The sequence below is a fragment of the Argopecten irradians genome, chromosome 5 (genome assembly GCF_041381155.1).
Source record: "Argopecten irradians isolate NY chromosome 5, Ai_NY, whole genome shotgun sequence".
NCBI lineage: Eukaryota > Metazoa > Mollusca > Bivalvia > Pectinida > Pectinidae > Argopecten > Argopecten irradians.
In genome coordinates, this window is record NC_091138.1 from 15,413,588 (window position 1) to 15,434,152 (window position 20,565).

The window sequence follows — 20,565 nt, forward strand, 5'->3', positions numbered from 1 at the left end:
TAGACTCGTAAGAAAGTCAGCCATGCAATAGCAATTGAAACAAACACTTTAATTGTTACCGTCAACCAGGAAGTGGAAGTTTAATAATATGGTAATGTTACATGTTGTCTTGTCTTGATTACTATATTTCAAGCACATGGAATTATATAAGATGGATAGCAGTTACCTGGATATCTGATGCAAATATGACACCGGTAAAACTTAAGGTTTGGCACCTGGTCATTGCAATAGATTACAATCAATAATTTGGAATGAGAAGAAGGATATAATTAATGGATATCAGTTTTAGCTATCTCTAGCTGTTTTACAAGAAAATATATCAAAGTGTATTCCAGGTAAGCTGTTCAATAATGACTGGTGTTAGTGCACCTGATCACTTCCTCGATATTATATTACTTCTCAGCCAGGAGGAGAGAGCATATAGAGACAAAGCATATGAATGTTGTCCACTCTCTACTGTAATCCAATGTACCTTTTTCAGCAATTTTATTTTGCATTTTCATATGCATGCCTAGCTACCAGTACTTCATGGTGATTTAATTTCACGATTTAAAGTCAAAAGGTTCTGCTGTAATTATGCAAAGCACTTTTTCACAGCCATTTTTGTTGTGATTTTTACACAAAATGTGTGTAATCACATGCGAAACAGTTGATTTAAATCAAATTTATTTTTCTTTTAATTCCACCGGACATGTTGTCAGATTTATCCTTCATCAATTGTATATTTTAATAAAACTGTTACTCCTACATTGTTAATTAATTTACAAGACTCAGGATTTACCTAATTTTATCTATAGTGACATCTTGTAATTGGGAGGCATATGCCTATCCTCATGAAATAGTTCATGTAATCTTTTCCCTAGCAACCATGAGATAAACATCTGAACTATATATAGGAGAAAACAGTTTCTTATTCTTGTAAACTGTGAATAGTAGACGTTTATTTCATTTTGCATAGAAATCAAATCGGTACTACAAGTATAATGATAATATCATTGTACATGAACCTGAGATTAGGTAACTTTACAGCTGGTTAATGTCAGCTATAATATATCATACCTAGCATATCTGTTAAAAAAAGTACCAGGTTAAGAATTTTTTTAACTGTCCAGTTATGCAACTGACATTGATTTTACATTTATCAAATAGAGTATAAAGGGTGTTGTGTCCTGAACATTTCATATGAACAATTGTATTAAGTAAGGGAAGAAACACACAATTTTGATAATTTCAAGAGGCCTAAAACAAAATACTTGGATAAGGTTTTTGTGCAAGATAATATTATGAATTGCTGTTACAACTGATCATGACCTGGATTTCTGTATTGATCAAGGATTATTAGTATTGTATAAGGTGTTGGTAGAGGTTTTGAAATGACAATATAATATTTGTAATAACTGACATTGTTTCTGTATTTGTAATAACTGACATTGTTTCTGTGTTTGTAATAACTGACATTGTTTCTGTGTTTGTAATAACTGACATTGTTTCTGTATTTGTAATAACTGACATTGTTTCTGTGTTTGTAATAATAACTGACATTGTTTCTGTATTTGTAATAACTGACATTGTTTCTGTGTTTGTAATAACTGACATTGTTTCTGTATTTGTAATAACTGACATTGTTTCTGTGTTTGTAATAACTGACATTGTTTCTGTATTTGTAATAACTGACATTGTTTCTGTGTTTGTAATAACTGACATTGTTTCTGTATTTGTAATAACTGACATTGTTTCTGTATTTGTAATAACTGACATTGTTTCTGTATTTGTAATAACTGACATTGTTTCTGTATTTGTAATAACTGACATTGTTTCTGTATTTGTAATAACTGACATTGTTTCTGTGTTTGTAATAACTGACATTGTTTCTGTATTTGTAATAACTGACATTGTTTCTGTATTTGTAATAACTGACTGACATTGTTTCTGTGTTTGTAATAACTGACATTGTTTCTTTAGTTGTAATAACTGACATTGTTTCTGTATTTGTAATAACTGACATTGTTTCTGTATTTGTAATAACTGACATTGTCTCTGTATTTGTAATAACTGACATTGTTTCTGTATTTGTAATAACTGACATTGTTTCTGTATTTGTAATAACTGACATTGTTTCTGTATTTGTAATAACTGACATTGTTTCTGTATTTGTAATAACTGACATTGTTTCTGTGTTTGTAATAACTGACATTGTTTCTGTATTTGTAATAACTGACATTGTTTCTGTGTTTGTAATAACTGACATTGTTTCTGTATTTGTAATAACTGACATTGTTTGTTTTGTAATAATGAATTGTTTCTGTAGTTGTAATAACTGACATTGTTTCTGTATTTGTAATAACTGACATTGTTTCTGTATTTGTAATAACTGACATTGTTTCTGTATTTGTAATAACTGACATTGTTTCTGTATTTGTAATAACTGACATTGTTTCTGTATTTGTAATAACTGACATTGTTTCTGTATTTGTAATAACTGACATTGTTTCTGTATTTGTAATAACTGACATTGTTTCTGTATTTGTAATAACTGACATTGTTTCTGCCTTCATACAGGATATTATTGTGTATATGTAGTTTTTTGTATATATTTGGGCAATCATTTTTAAGGATGAAAAAATGGGAATTTGAGAAGTTCACAAAGCCTAAGGGGTCAATAGTACTTGAGTTTCCCTTCACAAATGATATTGGTTTATGCATTGATATAGGATTACATTATATTGTTATGGATAATTGGAATATATATATATATATGGGCAATCATTTTCAGAGAGAAAACACAGGATTTAAAAAGGCCAAATTGGCAAAAATATATACACATTCATATGCTCATAGGTTATTAATGGTTGATAGGCAAGCTTCGCTGTTCTCAAACATGAAGAAATGCTAATCAAGTCTAATGAGAAAGTGTCATAAATAAATCATGAATTATCTGAGTTTTTTTCTCACCACAATGAAAGTAGCTGGAGCAAGTCTTACATGTAGTTATAGGGCATATTTACACCCCAATTGTCCATGTGTTGATGCATACAGAATTCGAATATTTGAATTTGTTGATGTTGCAATCAATAGAAAATACACTTTTATTACATTTTCATTTATTTGGTTTTATCAAGTTTTGCTTCATCAGAAATTTTAAATATTATGACAAGGTTACAATACAGATTCAGAGGAGATTTTGTCATAATAAAAGAGGCATGAAGATAGCACAGCCTCCAAAACAGACACCTGCACATAGTCTGAACATGATCATACTCCTAATAAGAAAAAGCTATATCTTTGAGTATCAGGTATATTTTTATGGTGACATAAATTTTGTGAAACGATATAGCGCGGAAAAGTTAATTAAATGCAAATCTTTGTAAGATTGTTCAAGCATGCTGGTTCAACTCAGTATGATTTGATTGGTATTTAGAAATGCATGTTAATATTGATCGCACATGCTTTGCTGGAATTTAATTATTACATTCACTGTTAATGTCTTTGGTGTGAAATATGCTAATACAACAAGTGTGCTACAATGCTTAGCTATCTTGACAGCTAAATTTGTTTACATGACATTAAAAGTGCACACATTTCCAGTGTGCTGGCGTCATGCCTTGAATTAACTTGTGCAGGTGTTCAATGTGTAAGGGGTGTTGTTGTTACAGGCATTGTGAATCTCACAATCTAATATTCCACGTGTCTATCCAATAGCTGAGGGAGTTTATCTTAAGTGTAGAGGAGGCCATTCCAGGGCTTTGTATGTGCTTTGGGTCAAGTCCTGAACGTAAAGTCTGTACTAGTTATCTTTTTTTTTTTCTAATTAAAATAAACTTGTGATTTGCCATCTTATGAAAGAGCAAATGGTGAAGGAATCTGGCTCGGTATATTGGATCCATGACAATGTTTCTAAATTAGAAAACACCGTAAGTAGGCGTCACTTCATGTCATACGTTTGATAGAATTGGAATAACTTGGCTCTCATGCATTGTATTTGTCTGACCTTCAAAATAATTGATTAGCTCACCTATCAGAAGCCAAGTAAGCTTAAGTTATGGTGCCATGTCCTTCCTCCTTATGCCTGTCTGATGTCAATTTTCTTTTTTTAGAAACTTCTTATCATAGATATCTGATTTTTGGCTGATGGATTTTAGCTTATGTTAATGAGCTTGATCTTCATCCAAAGTCATTTGTTATTGTATGACCTTGCTCTTCATTCAAGGTCATTGGATCTAATGCTGACTCTTAGCAGGGGTCCTAGAGAGATATGATATTGGGGATGTATCTTGCTGGGTTTACAGAATGCTATACTTATTCAAATAAATTACATGTACTTTTACCCTCTTTTAGGTCACAGGTGTCATATGGGTTAGATCCTTTACGTCCAATAATGTAAACACTTAGCTTGCAAAAAGTTGGGTCTGCAGACACAGAAGGTGGGAAAGGGCAGATGGGAGGGTGACTTGGCACTTGCAGTCTCCCATTTTTCCTGAGTAACGTACTATTTCAGATTCAGCTGTAAAGCAATTTTGGTTCAAGAATTGTGGTTCAAATTTTCTGCATTATAAATAGAATTTTACCCCCTCCCTTTACATTCCATTCAACTTTCTTTGAATCTACCATTGGAGTGGTAATACTGCAGCATTTGAATAGACGACCTTCTTTTAAGGGTTAATATTATAGTGTCCAACCTGTCCTGTTCTATTTATGTCTTACAGATCTGTATCTAGATTTGTGTTAGTGATGATAATGTCTTCTGTGTGCCTCTTTAGGATTCAGCGAAGAAAAACTTTAAAATACCCTAATTGCATTGAAATTGTCAACAGAAATAGAGGACCTTACACTACAGTGTTCATTCCACATTACCGTCTTCCCCTATGTGCTTCCATACACCAACAAACATGATATTCCTGGATGTAACTTGTTTTTTGCAATGATGTTGTAGATGTAAATTGAAATGCGTACATACTAAAACTTGGCAGTTCCTTAAATGACCAATAACAATTTATATGAAAGGCAATCAAACAAGTTTTCTGCATAAAAGAATCTTGGTTTTTCTTCTACATTTTATTAGACAGACCTCAATGTGGGTAACTAAAGCATGTGTTGTATTGTTAGGAAATTGGTCCCACCCAAAATGTCATGTTACAGAATTGTTTATTTACTGTACATATAGCTGTCAGCAATTTTTTATGTGATCTTAAGAAAAGAAAAACAAATAAACAAGCTAAGTATGCATTTCATTTTTCAGTAACTTGATAACTTGTCTATTTTAGGGAGGTTTTCAATTAAATCACTTTAAAGGTGCATGCCAATCTTCTAAGTGATGTAATTAATGGGTTTATCTTTTAGCCAGCTAACACAATGTTAAATATATATCCTTGGTATTATTTCTGTTCCACACCTAAAATAAGCCCATATCAGCTATAATACAAGCTCCAGTAATGTCCCCTTTCAAGACCATGGTGAAATATGATCATACTTTGCCTTTGATAAACAATATATCCAGAGGCGTAGCCAGAGGCTTTTACACTTTTACACGTGCGAGCCCAGGCGAGGGGTCTGGGGGTCGCTCAGGCAGCGAAGCCCCCCAACAGAAAATGGTTTTAAGGAATTGTTTAGCCCCGAAAATGATATTTGGTAATGCTTAGTATTGCTTCACTAGAGTTATTAATTAAGGAATAAATTATTTTGTTGAGGTTTTGAGGGTATAATGATAATGGAGCATGTGTAAATTATTGGAAAACAAGTGTATGTTGACTCAGTATATTGCATATTTACTCTGGTTTTGAAATCTTGGAACAATAATCCTATATCTAGATAAGGTGTCCTATTCTTATTTTGCGAACTGAATAGAATCTACTCTGTGTCACTATAATTTGCAAGGTGTCACTTTTAGACATTTCATCTGTCAGCCTTTGACTTTACTTGTCTTTCCGTTCAAGCTTGAAGAAGCTATCTTGCCGTTACTTTTGTCTTCTTCATATTTACGCACCAAACAACACAAGCACTAAAAACTCGAAACCTGTAGGTTGATAGAATCAAGCTGAAATCACATGCTGCTGTACATCATTATGTTCTTTAGTTTTATAAGTCATTGGATTTCTGAAACTTAATTAAAACTATAATATTCCAAACATTTATATAGGTAATTAAAGCATCATGGCAGAGACAATATCTACCTAATAAAGGTCCAAACTTGTTTTGGAAGATATGTACATGTATAATGGATTCCATACTATAAAATATATCTAAGGAAGAATTGTGTGAAATACCATAGATCACATTCAACCTTTTATTGGCATTTGACCTCAAATGATTTAAAGAATAAATATCAACTATCTTATTAGTCAAGATATGTTATGTAATTTGCTCACAAAGCATTTCAAAGTGGCCATGATTACATTAAATGCAGTAAGAGTAATCTCATAAAACAGTTATAAATGTTACAGGGAGTTTACTGGTACTTCGGCAGGGGCACATATATTGCATCAGAAGGTAATCAAAGTTGAAATTTGCATATACTGCTTGCGTTTTTCTCAAAGTTATATCTACAAGGAATGTGTTCCATATTTTCAATCAATTTCTATCTATCAGTAAAAGGCAGGATTCATTGGTTTGTACCCAGCTTGTATTAAGCTGCCAATAACTGCTATAAAAGTGATCTTTGTGGCAGACTCAAGTTGATGAATCTTTTCCACAATTACTCTTTGTGCTGTGTGTTATTGGACCAGAAGACCATGCATTTTATGATGTAATAAAAGTGTTTTGATTCGTGTATCATGTCAGTTGACCTTTCTGGTGCATGCGGTTAGTGTATTAACATCACAGTCTGTTTAAACTGGGTTATTTATGGGAGAAATGCCCCTCCTACTGTTCCATGTTGCTTTCATCACAACATTCCTGGTATAATAAAGTTAAGGTCATCCAAATCACATACCTAGCGGCTACATCTGTTTCTCATGTTGACTTCCGTTTACCTATGGGCACGCTGCCTTCTAAAATATGCCCAGGATTACACAGCTTTCAAGACAGGCGAGTGATTAAATAAAAGTCAATATTGATACAATGCACAGCAAAAGGAAGAAATATGCGCATAATTATTAGTAATTACATATGGATGACCTTACTCCAGGACAAACATTAATCCAGTTATTAGAAATTTTCATTTAGAGGCATCTTGTATTAAATTTCTGCTCAACATTCTCCTTACTAAAAAAATCATAGGGTATATGTAATGATACATAACAAGTAGTTGTGTTGGGAAGGCTACCTGAGGTTTCTTCATGCCAATGACCTTGTATGTCACATGATCAGTTGTGTGATGTTCTACAATATTTTCATACCGAAGGCAATTGTTCAGTTATTCAACCGAAAACATCTACAAGCGCTTTAATGGTACTCATTACTCATATTTATCTTTAATACTCATGGCTTTTAATGTATTAAGACCATTGTCTACAAAATGGTTTCTAGTTATGCTGTGATGTTAAAGCTGTAAGGTCTGTGGTATATATCTTCAACATTTTTAGGTCACCTGAGACGAAGTCTCAAGTGACCTATTCTAATCGCCTTTTGTCCGTTGTCGTCCGTCATATGTCCGTAAACAATTTACATTTTCGACTTATTCTCCAAAACTGCTGAAGCAATTTCAATGAAATTTTGCACAAACCTTCTAAGGCATAAGGCCAATCAAAATTGTGAATTATATGGTCCCCACCCCCCAGGGAGCTATGGGAGGGGCCAAAAGGGGTAAAATTGACTAAAATTTCAAAAATCTTCTTCTCCACTCACAGATGTGATGGAATTAAATACTCTTCATAGATAGAAAGGTCCTAAGGTCCTTTACAAAAATTGTGAATTATATGACCCTGGGGTCTCAGGTTTCCCCCTGGGGAGGGGGTTAAGTTTACTGTAGTTTATATAGGAAAAACACATTTTTGAGTATTATTTGATCATTTGTAAAAGGAAATGAGTCAAATATTGTCAGAATTATCAGTATGAGATGGCCATTGAATCCTATTAACTAATTATCCATGACTGATCCCCAGGGGCCTTAGGGGTGGGGTCAAAAGGTGTCAAATAGGCTATAACTTCAAAAATCTTCTTCTGAAATTCTGGAAATGATAGAATCACATACTCTTCATAGATGGAAAGGTCTTGAGGTGTTTTATGAAAATTTTGAATTATATGACCCTGGGGTCTCACGTTTCCCCCTGGGGAGGGGGTCAAGTTTGCTATAGTTTATATTGGGAAAGCACCTTTATGAGCATTTTTTGCTCAATTTTCATTGGAAATGAGTCAAACTTGTTTAGAATTATTAGCCCGAGATAGCATTTTAATATTATATCTATATTGGTCCTGGTCAACCCCCTGGGGACAGAAGGGTGGGCCCAAAAGGGGCAAATAGGCTAAAACTTTAAAAATCTTCTTCTTAAATACTGGAAATAGTAGAATCAAATACTCTTCATAGATGGACAGGTCTTAAGGTGTTTTATGAAAATTGTAAATTATATGACCCTTGGGTCTAAGCTTTCCCCCTGGGGAGGGAGTTAAGTTTACTGTAGTTTATATAGGGAAAACACATTTTTGAGCATTATTTAGTCATTATAATAGGAAATTAGTCAATTGTAGTCAGAATTATCCCTATGTGATGGCCATTGAATCTAATTACCAAATTTTCCATGACTGATCCCCAGGGGCCTTAGGGGCGGGGCCAAAACGGGTCAAATAAGCTAAAACTTCAAAAATCTTCTTCTGAAATTCTGGAACTGGTTAAAAATAAAATGATGGAAAGGTCTTAAAGTCCTTTACAAAATTTGTGAATAATATATTACCCTGGGGTCTCATGTTTCCCTTCTGGGGAGGGGGTCAAGTTTACTTTAGTTTATATTGGATATACACATTTATGAACATTATTTGCCTATTTTTCATAGAAAATTAGTCAAACTGGGTTAGAATTATTAGTCTGAAATAGCATTTTAACATCATATCCATATTGGTCATGGCCGACCCCCAGGGGCCAGAGGGGCGTAGCCAAAAGGGGTCAAAATGGTAATTTCAAAAATCTTCTTTTTGAATTCACAGATTTGATGGAACCAGATACTCTTTGATAGATTGGAAGGTCTTAAGGCCCTTTACAAAAATTTGTGAATTTCATGGCCCTGGGATATCAGATTTTCCCCTGGGGAGGGGGTCAAATATACTATAGTTTATATAGGAAAAACACATTTAGGAACATTATTTGCTTAGTTTTCATAGGAAATTAGTCAATCTGGGTTTGAATTATTAGCCTGAGATAGCATTTTAACATCATATCCAAATAGGTCCTGGCCGACACCCAGGGGCTAGAGGGGTGGCGGGGCCAAAAGGGGTCAAAATGGATAATGTTTCAAAAATCTTTCTTCTGAATTCACAGATTTTATGTAACCAAATAATCTTCATAGATTAAAAAGTCAAGTTTATAAAATCACTGACTGACTTCAAGGGCCTGATGGACAAATATATAGTGTTTATATGCATGTCTTTGTTTCATTCTGTACCTGAACTCAGGTGACCGTTAAGGCCCATGGGCCTCTTGTATAGTTTAAGTGATTTGTTTGTTAGTTGAATTACATTCATTTAAAATTTCTGTGGTTTGTTATTCTGTTGAATTCATGCATGTACAGTTGCCACTCAATCCTCTTGCATGTTCAACATGTCAGATAGAATAGGCAAGTTGTAGTTCTAGTACTAGATCCTAGTTCTAACTAATATAACTTAGAAAGTTTAACAACATTGTTGCACCTGGTTACTACACAAACCTCTTTATAATCAGTATGGATCTAGTAGTTATATAAATCAATATATATTATAGTCAATATTTTTGTTTTTCAGGCAGCAACACGAGAGGTTGAAAAGGACTTCCAATCTGTCTACTCTAGACTTGTGTTATGTAAGACCTACAGGTATGGACACAATTTTATCATGAACCATACTTGTTTCTCTAGTTTATCATAAGCTCTTAAAGACAAACATATTGATTGATATAGATTCCTAAAGAAAGTAGTATGAAAATCTGAGTAACTGTGTAATAAAACATGATAATTTGATGGCTCATCAATATCATATTATGATGTTGACAGGTTAGATCAGGATGGCAAAGTGTTGACACCAGAAGAAATTTTATACAGGGTGAGTTCTTTATAAATTGTATGATTTGTCTCCCTTCTGTACCTGGAAGGGGCTGCAGTGGTGAGTGGTTAAGATGGCACGACATATTACCACAAGCCCTCCACCTCTGGGTCACTTGTTTGAATCCCATGTACTGCCAGTTACTGACCACTGCTTGGCAGTGTTTCTCCTATATTCTGGTTTTCCTCCATCAAACTTAGTATGTCCTTACATGACCCTGGCTTAAAACCTTTAAAAAAACAAAAACAATCTATACTTTGAGGACCAAAATTTTGCTTTTCATTATTTCTGTATACCCCTTCTTTTACATAATGCCAAATCCTTGACTATTTGCCTTTATAACTTCATAGAACATTTTTGTACCATGATTTAAAAATAATTTGTATGCTTCTTGTTTCATACATTGTAGTGCTGAAATATTTATATATTGTAAATGGCTGATTACATTGTCTTATGTAATAAAAATTGAAATCTTATGCTGATTAATTAGTTGATTTATTGAGTTAAAGATGTCGTAAACTGTGATGTCTTGTTCCTCTACAGGCAGTACAGGCTGTGAATATATCCCATGACTCCTGTCATGCACAGATGGATGTCAAGTTCAGATCCCTGATTTGCTGTGGGCTCAAGTAAGTAAAGTTTCATTAACCTTTACATTTTAGTTAATTACAATCTTTTAACTTACCAAACCATGACTATTGTGAATGAATATTACAATATCTAACATCACAGTTACACATATGTTCCATTATAACATTAGACACTATTTCATGGATTCACTGTCTTATGATTTGACACCTCAGTGTGTTTTGCAAAATGGTATAGCTGTACATTTTTGGTGAATTATTGGCTATTTCTTATTATATAAATCATAGCTAAGTGGAAATGCTTAAAATGATTCAATGGATGCTTGGTGAGGTTCTTAATTTCTTCTGATCTGACCTTCCAATGCTTTTTTAATGGTTTCTAAACAGAGTTCCTTTTTGATTTTCAGTGAACAAGTATTGCACCTGTGGTTAGAGACGCTGTGTTCATGTGTGGAAGTGATAAGTAAGTGGTATCACCCATGGTCTTTCATGAGGAGTCCAGGTTGGGTCCAAATCAAGTGTGAACTCAGGTAAGTAGGCTAGATGTTTGTAATATTGCTTTGCATTCAAAAGTTGCATGTTAGATTTTGTCTTCAGTAGAATCATGACGTTGACAGAGCATTCATTTGACACTCAAGTTTGGAAAGATATTTCACTTCATTTGTAGAGAATTAATTTAAACATGGATTTAATGATTGGGAGGGAGGAGGGAGGACAGAAATAGTTTTAAAGACATAATTTTCTATCAAGCTATAAATGGCTGCTCTGGCCAGCATTGCATGTATGTGTTCAGCTTTTTGTTTGTTGTATGCTCATATACCAATATACAGTTAAACCTTGTTATATTGCCAATTGTTCTGTCAGGAAGTGTGTATATAGAAATCATTTTAAGAAAATATATAATCCAATACCTAAGTTAATTATCAATATATTGGAAGCATTTAGTTTAGAATTTTTGAACTCAAAAGTCAAATACAATGAGTTTCTGAGTAAAATAAATAAATGTCTCTTTCATAGAATTTGTTTTACCACCAAAAATTGTACTATACCAAGGCTTTACTGTATAGAGAAATAAGCATGCTTGTATCATTTTGCCACTTTGCATATCGGTTTAATTGCTCTGTAGTTTCAGAGGTTGTATGGTAATTTGTTGATAAAATGCTTGGCTTTTAGGATAGAATGACAATTATTTTAATAAACTACCTGGCACTGCTAAAAGGTAGATGTAATCTCTATCCAAGAACAGTCAAAGGAATACTTCCTTCCTCAAAATGATTCTATTAAAGACTAGCATATGGGATAAGTTTAGCACACATAGCATGAATTGAATTGGATGAAACTCTTTGAATAGAAAGTAATGTTTATGAAGTACTAAATAAAAGATCTGAATTAAGTGTTAGTCTAAAATATTTGATTCAAATCCATATCAATGTATGTGATGAAATTATTAATCATAAAGAAAATCTAATGCAGTTATCGAAATTCTGTGATATTTTTTATGTGTACTTGTCAAGGTCAAGACCATTCTGTTATGATGAAATATTTGATAAACATTTCCATACTTTTGGAATGTGAATAATGTTTAGATGAGCAGAAACAAATAACTTAGCATGACATTTTTTGAAAACTTGCAAGGATGAAAATTGAATATCTTTTGACTTTCCTAATCATTTTCATCAGAAGCAAAATGTAAGAAATGCTGCCAATTTTATGAATTTACGTGATATTTACTCATTTGTTAGGATTTTTATAGCATTCTTTCATGTGGTGAAGAATGTGCAGTAGGTGTTGGAGTGAGATGCCACTCTCATGTGATGTGAATTACAGACCTGTTACTTTATTGACACCTGTATGTGCTATGTTAGGTGGAATCAGCGTACTTTGTTTGATGTAGGTTTGGTGCTCGTATTAACAGGCTGGCAGCCTGCAGTCAGAACTAACACAGTTAACACACAGGGCTTCGAGAGGATGGGGCATGCTCGCTTTTTAACTAACTCTAATTAATTATTTTCTTTTTTTAGCCTAAACTAATGTTTAAGAATGTGATGAAAACTGCACTGTACTAGGTATGATGTTTGTTAATATTATTAATTAGATTCTGGGAGTATCTTGTGTTATTTAAGAGGAAGAGATTACCTACTCTGTGGTTTTTAAGCACCATCACACTAGCATTATGCTAGATTAAATTTAAACCATGTTTATTTCATTTTTTCAATTAACTATCTAAGATTAATCAACTTATCAACTAATATATTTTCATCGTTTTGATTATATACGCTAGTAACTTGCAAGTATCAAATATTTGTGTTTTTGATCACATGGTATTTTGTTTCATACAACTCAAATGAACAATATACATACATCTAAAATATTTTATTTCGTAGTTACTTGCTGCTATCAAATTACTGGCAGAAATCATATCCAGATGTTAGTTTCATTAAAACTGTATAGATTGCATACAATCAAGCATTATGAGTTAGGATATGATAGCATCAAATCATTGAGTTTTAATTCAAGATGGCTGTCTATATCGGGGCGTGTGGTCAGTCAAAATTGGAAAATATCTTATTTGTTGAAATTAGTACACACACTTTTACAAAACCAAAAATTTTATGTGACATATGTTTTTCCACATCTTATCCTTAATTCTTTGTTTGCTATCAAAAATACTAAATTGGAGCTATTTCAGAATCTCTGTGATGTTGACAAGTACTGACAGTTAAAACGCTTTGGTGATAAGGCATTGGTGGTTAAGAACACTTAATAGATATGAGACAAAAAAGACTTGATATTTGTGTGATCAATGCAGACCAAAGTGAGGATCATCTCTTGGCTTTGATAAACAGTCTTCTTTGATTTAGAAAAGGTAAAGTGTTCAGATTGAAGGTTTGCTAGGAATGTACAGAGCTTAACTTTCCTACACTGAGATACACACCAAATGACTGATTTATGTCTTTTATAACTACAACACACGAAATGATGAGTTTTATAAACCTGTTTCTTATCTGTTATTGGTACAAAATTTGTTCGGTGAGAAACATAACATGATTATATAGAAGATGCACTTCTGAAGATTTCTCCTTCAAGGTTCTTGCCTGACATTTATTATCAATCATGGTCAGACCCACTCTTTGTAAAATAAGCCTGCTTTCCCTTTGCAATAGAGAGTGTTGATGACCTTGATCAAAGTTCACAGTTACAGCTTTTTTTCTCTGCTGTGCTATCTCTTGGCACTCTTTGCTATTTGGTTATATGATCTTCACGTAGGGAGTGAGTGATTGGATTTTTGTTATAAGTGTTATACTGTTTTCATTAAAAACATATTACAGGTGATCAGATATTTGGATTTTTATATGGCTCTACATTTTCCTAAGCGTATCCAATCTCTTGGTTTTTAAAAAAGAAATTTTCCATATCAGTTAATTAAGGTTTCTACCTTGAACCCATTAAATCAAAGACATTTGTCCTAACACCTGAATTGCATCAATCATCACTTGAAGTACCTGTTTTGTTAGATAATCGATTGTTGAATAACGCTGCTAAAGTTTGATGTATGGGTTCACCATAAAGTAACTGAATACTGGTGAGAAGTAGTTGTTAGCCTGAAAATTGACATTGAAGTCTTTTAATACCTGTTCTTAAAATTTGTCGCCTGTCAATTTATAACCCATACTTGACTACAGTAACTGTTGAGTACAGGGTACAGCTTATTGTTTGGTAATCTATTGTTAATTTATTCTTATCAAGGTAACTAGGAAGTGAATTCTAGTGAAAAAATAGCTGCATATATTGGTAACTGATGCACATGCTATTGAAAAAGAATGTTATCAACGCTTATATCAAAACTAGGTAATTAAGTGTTGGTGACAGTGTTGAATAGGTATATTCAAAAGTTACATATCTTGTGATTAGATGTGAATAATAAAATCCTTTACCTGTAAGTGATCGAGATCGGGTTATCTCGGTCGAGGGCTAAGATTTTCTAATATAATCCCAACCGAGGCGGTAGCTGAGGTTGGGATGTTACAAAATCTAAGCCCGAGACTGAGATAACCCAATCTTGATCACTTAAAGGTAATAGATTTTTTTTATCGCGCCTCTAAGATAAAATAAAACCATCTATAAACGCATTCAGGGTAAAATTATCCCGTCTTTGGCCTCCTTGTTCAAAGCTGATTAACCATTTCACCTGCGCTTCGAATTTAGTCACTCCGCATAAAACTATAGTTCGGTTATATCAAAGAAAAAAGCTGATCAATCGGTACATACTGTTTTAATAATTAAAAATAACAATAAAACAATTCATGGTAAATGCTAAATGTACATATTTCTAATAATATTGATTGTCTGATGCGTATGACGTCATCGATTCGAGAATATGACGTCACATGCGCGGACTGTTACATGAATGGCGTAAAATTCCGCCAAAAATCGCGTAAAGGTACCAGACAGATCGGACGAGATAGAAAAATCTAGCACTGGGTATCATGTGAGAATTCCCTGTCCGAGTTGCGAGAATACTTTTACTTGGATACATATAGATATTTGTTGTTTTGGTGAACTTGTTGTTGAATAGGAATGTGTGAAACTTGTTACTGTCTAGGCAACCTGTTGAATACTTGTTTGGGAAAGTCACTTCAAACTGTTTTGGGCATTTTGTGTGAAGAAGCTCTATATACTCACCAGTATTTGAATATTGTTTGTCGTATGTGTAAGATGTTATCTACATGCTTTAACAGTGTTGAAATATCTAAACAAGTTAGAGATTTAGAGCCTGTTAACTGATATCTTAGTACTGTTTTGTCAAAGCATTACTTCAAAGTTGACATTGATTTTTACTCTTCCAGCATAATAAGCTCTTTCTAGTATAAAGTGTGTTAATCTTAATACAATTCAGCCAGTAATTTGTCAAAAATACACATATTGCTCAGTGTAATTGTGGAATAATTCAGCAGAAATGCTAAATAATTATACGAGTGCTAGCTGTCACTGGGTATTTATGTTGCTAAGGAGTGAATTTGCATGGCCAAAGAGGTGCAACGTCGGGTTTGTAGGGTTTGGCTGGAGAAGTCACTAGTGGCAATGCAACATTCTAATCATCCTTCACATCCTAATGTCCCGGGCTGACGTGTATGTTACGCTTATCCTGTGGTATTAGTGCTTGGCAAAGTGATTAAGTCGTATTTGACATGACCTCTACAACATCCACATCAACAATGTCAAGGACATTGCAGTCGGCATTTACACTCTTATTTATCATAACAACACAGAATGCTTGCTAGAAACACAACACGATAGAATTATTATTATTAATCATAATTAGTAATGTGTGGGTGGTTTTTTTCTTCTACATATAATCAGATATAAAAATGTTTTGCAATTTTGCTGATTATTTGTATATACAGCTGCTGTTTTTAATATTTTGTCAGAAATGTGATATTAAAATGACAAATTTTTGTTTTTTCTTTCTCCATCACAAAAAAGCTTAACTTGCTGGATTAAAATTAAAAAATATAGCGATGATTTTATTTAAAAATAGGAAGTGTCATAATGACTCGACAATAATGATGAAAACGCTGATATAAGAATACACCAAGATTGGTGAGACAGATTGAAATTCTTTAAAACTCCTACAAAATGAGATATTACAAGATTACTTTGATAAGATTGAAGTGTACTGTTATAATATGAAATGGAAGGAGTAGTAACAAAAAGCTAAAATAGGACACTATCATGTAACTTATTTACATAACAACTTTTTAAAATATATTTTATGATAATTTTTGTCAAAGGTTTCATTGTGTTTGACGGCAGTGCTCTAGATCTGTTAGAGTTTGTATTGTTAGTGCCTTTCACACACTAAGAAAAAGCTTGAGAATGCCGAGTCTTCCGGTTTCTCTGACATTTACTGTCTTAAAGCATCCCAAGGTGACGGATAATTGTCACACAACCCATGTCGGTAGTCAGAAAATGCCACTTATCAACGCGCTAAAATTTATTGGAGGAATACCACATCTGATTCAAATGCATTAAAACTGCCTGATTTCATCTATGTGAAATTAGGATGGTGTCAGAGTACATAGGAGTCAAGGGAGACTTGTAGATGCTTATAGATAGGTGACATGACATTTTCTTACAGTCAGGCACAGCTGTCAACATATTTACGCAGGCTGTCGCAAGGTGTTGTGCGATTCAGACACAAGTCATGGTGGGGCAATGAATTTGAAATTGGTCAGATTTCATATTCCATTCATAACATTGTCATAGTCCATTTTATGTGATAAGATAATTAAACTAAAGTATTTTGGGTGTGCGAAATTGGTGTCAAGTCTGTTACGCTTCTTGCTTAAATTACATACGGGATGAGAAATGAATAAGAAGTTCAGTCATACTTATATCAAACATTTGTTATCATGAGTATATTGATATTGTAAACAAACATGAAAAACTGATCTTATTTCACTCAAATCAAGTTGTCTTGGATGTTCTTATTATCTGTTAAAAATCGAATCCAATTTATCAATTCTCTTTTCGGATGTAAATGCGTATATCAGAATACTAGCAGTCAAACTATAGATTGAAAGGACGACTCTCTTATATCTCGGAATCTGACATGTACACAAGTAAAAATAGGTCTGCACCTGACATTTCTACATGTTAGTTCTTAATTTCATCCTAGCATTAGATGGATGAATTACTAGATTGTGTTGAAAATTTTCTGTCGTATTGAATTGAAGAATCCTCATCTTTGCACATCCTAATGTCAGGAGGTACCTGCTTCGTGATTCCTAATTACTAGTGTTCAGCTTGTAAGCAGGCTTTGTGCCAACATAGAATGCATGCTAAAGCCCAAAAAATATTCCTCCCTGTCAGATTCTGTACTACGCTACAATATTTTGATAGGAAGAAGTTGTTTGAAGGGAAAGAAATATAAGTATGACATTTTATAATTGGCATTTTGTTGGGCTTTACATACGATGTGATACTGATTGACGCCGGAGGTCATTACAGCGCAATAGGAAGACCATTTTTTGTGGAATCGGTGCCAAGTGTCAGCGGAGGGAATGGATTAGCGGGAGCAGTTTTCTGACGTTGGTATCACACATTGTTACAGTGTAAGCATGCCACATTCATCAATCCAAACCGAGCACAAGTAACATATTAAAGATGCCAGACTTTGTTTTTTGACTGCTAATCATTAAAGCACACCAATAGATTATGCAGAAAGCTCATCATTTTCATTATAGATATGATAAAAGAAATAGTGCTAAAGTATTAAAGTAGTTTGTTGGTTATATATAACCTGTTGTTGTTTGTACAAGACTGGAGTGTCAAAAGTGAAACATATGAGGCAGAACTCTGTGAGTAAATATCCCCAGGCCAGATATTTTTTGAAGTTGATGCAACAAGTGATTTGGCTTGAATTGCTACCATTCCTAACCCATCTGTAATGAATTTGTGCTGTAAATGAGAACACCAACTCCACAATATACTTTCCATCTAATTATTCATTAAACAGCTGTTTACATGAAGTTTCCATTAAATAAATTCCTGCAGGTTTCCTTTCTATATCAATTCTCATGATACCAACATAATACAATCTGTTTGAGAGATTTATCTTGTGCAATATTCGTTGTTCTTCAGAGGACTACATAATTAATTACCATTTTGAAATCCTCACATAGTTCGACAATAAGATTTTAAGTAGGAACATTACTTAATGCCAAAGGTATAATGTGTACCATTAACCCGTGTTCAGATTAAAAGATCAGTGATGAATTTAACGTGACTTACCTGCTACAGGAGTTAGATATGAATATATGATATTGGCATAATCAACAATGATTGCCAGTTCTTCATTTCATTAAAAAAACCATTTTAATATATTTGTGTGACTATTTTAGATGTGTATATACATTTCATATTACATGATATAATTGTGTATGCTAAGACATAAAAAAATATCGCAATTTACACTGACGGGGACATACATTCTCATGCTGCGACCTGATGTAAAATTCGGAAAAAAAGCTTATGTAGATTTAACATTGCAACTTGACCCACTAAATTAACCTTTAACTAAACAAACTAATACATACTTTACTCACAATACACTGTACCTGGATCTTGTGGAAAGCACACCTATGTACTGGTTTGCAATGATCACCTGTATGTTTTGGGGAAAAAAACCATTTAAACATTTAAACGTGTATTGTGTTGATAAAATAAAACAATCACATGCATGCGGTTTATCTGTATCTGAAAACAGAATCAACCTTTGTTGAAGCATAAAGTGCAAATATTCAGTTGAATAAAGGTTATAGTTGGTTGTTTTTAACAAAATTGGGTTTATTTTTACTGCAGAATTCTAGCAAGGTATGCTTTCAACCTAAACATGGATTGGGAACTGGATGACAAGAAGGTGACACCAAAACCTGTGCGGGACATCACTGAATCTGTGTCTGATATTCTTGTCAAACATCACCTCTTTAGCTGGGAATTGTCAAACTAAGGTTTCAATTTCCGGTCCTAGATAATAGAATTATTAACTATTAAAATAATGTCGTCGTAGTTTTAAAATTTATAACGTTTTGTATTATTTTCCTTTTCTACGTTTATATTCCGAGAAAGGTTTTTTTTCCTCTAGAGTTTGCATAATTTGCACATTTGCTGATGTACTGTTGTATATCCAAAATCATGTCCATTTGTTTACCCAGTATTTTTATGCAAAAAAGAGCTCTCGTTAATGCTTCACTGCTGTTGGCTTTGGGAAATGCACAAAGAGTATTAAATGTAAAAATCCTAATAAATTATTGTATTTTCTGCATTAGTTTGATGCATGCTGGTACTAGCAAGGCTTCAGAGTGTTTCACAAATATATTTTTATTAAAGATTTAACAAATTTGTTTTTATGATGGCACTGATAATAACTTTTTTTGTCTACATTTTGAAGAGCCTTGGCTTTAGATGTAAAGAAAACATTATCATATTCAGTGTTGTTTTCTGATTTGACAGAGTGTTAGCACAGCTTTCGTTCAAGTTGTCCATGGAGCGGGAATTGCCGGCTAGGAAATTACGTAGTGATCGTTATCTGAAAGACAGTGTGCGCGACATGCTGTTAAAACATCATTTGTTTAGCTGGAACATCTAAAAATAACTGCTACATTGTGTTCACATATCTGTGTGAAAATATCAAGTTTGTCATGAAATAGTCAACCACATTAAAAGAAAGACAGCGAAACTGCATGTTGCTATCGTACACAATTTTGTTTTTTGTAATTTTTCGCCGAGTTATTTTTTAAGGTGACTTTGAATAAGTATTTTTGTGTTTGAAAATAATGTGTAAATTTTAACTATTTTACTTCAAGGAAAATCAAGTTTGTGAAGCAAAATGTTTGAGAACGAAATGGAAAAAAAATATTTTGTTATTGAAATCCAGTCTATTTTTATTTCATGTTGAATGGCACGCTCTTGTATTTTTGTCTATTTTTATTTCATGTTGAATGGCACGCTCTTGTATTTTTGTCAAGTTTGAAATCCATGATATATTTCGTATATTTGTACTCTTATTTACATGTGGTTGAATTTGGTATTTGGAATATGTTGTTAATTTTATACATTTATGTTATAAATCTATGATATTATTTTGATTGATGATACAGTTGTATTGTTATCAATATCTGTTTATGATATTACTTTTATTTTGAAGTAAAACTACACAATGCATAATGCAGTTACTCTTTGCTAAGATAATAATCTGTCATGTTGTATTAATGACTATTATTTACATTGGATGAACATACTTAAATTTAATTAAACA

The 20,565-nt window shown here is 33.2% G+C and overlaps 1 protein-coding gene across 3 annotated transcripts in view; it reads left to right on the forward strand.

Moving 5' to 3' along the window:
- The window catches only part of LOC138322977 (small G protein signaling modulator 3 homolog), a 43,074-nt gene that overhangs the window by 16,185 nt on the left and 6,324 nt on the right, over positions 1-20,565 (forward strand). The window contains exons 16-20 of one of the 3 annotated variants that reach the window (XM_069267260.1): positions 9,862-9,932; positions 10,110-10,158; positions 10,702-10,787; positions 11,153-11,275; positions 19,761-20,229. In XM_069267260.1, coding sequence (XP_069123361.1) covers positions 9,862-9,932; positions 10,110-10,158; positions 10,702-10,787; positions 11,153-11,275; positions 19,761-19,896 — 465 coding nt within the window. In that variant the 3' untranslated portion in view covers positions 19,897-20,229. Of the gene's footprint in view, positions 1-9,861; positions 9,933-10,109; positions 10,159-10,701; positions 10,788-11,152; positions 11,276-19,109; positions 20,230-20,565 lie in introns of those variants that run through there. The other 2 variants (XM_069267257.1, XM_069267258.1) reach the window with 2 other exon arrangements.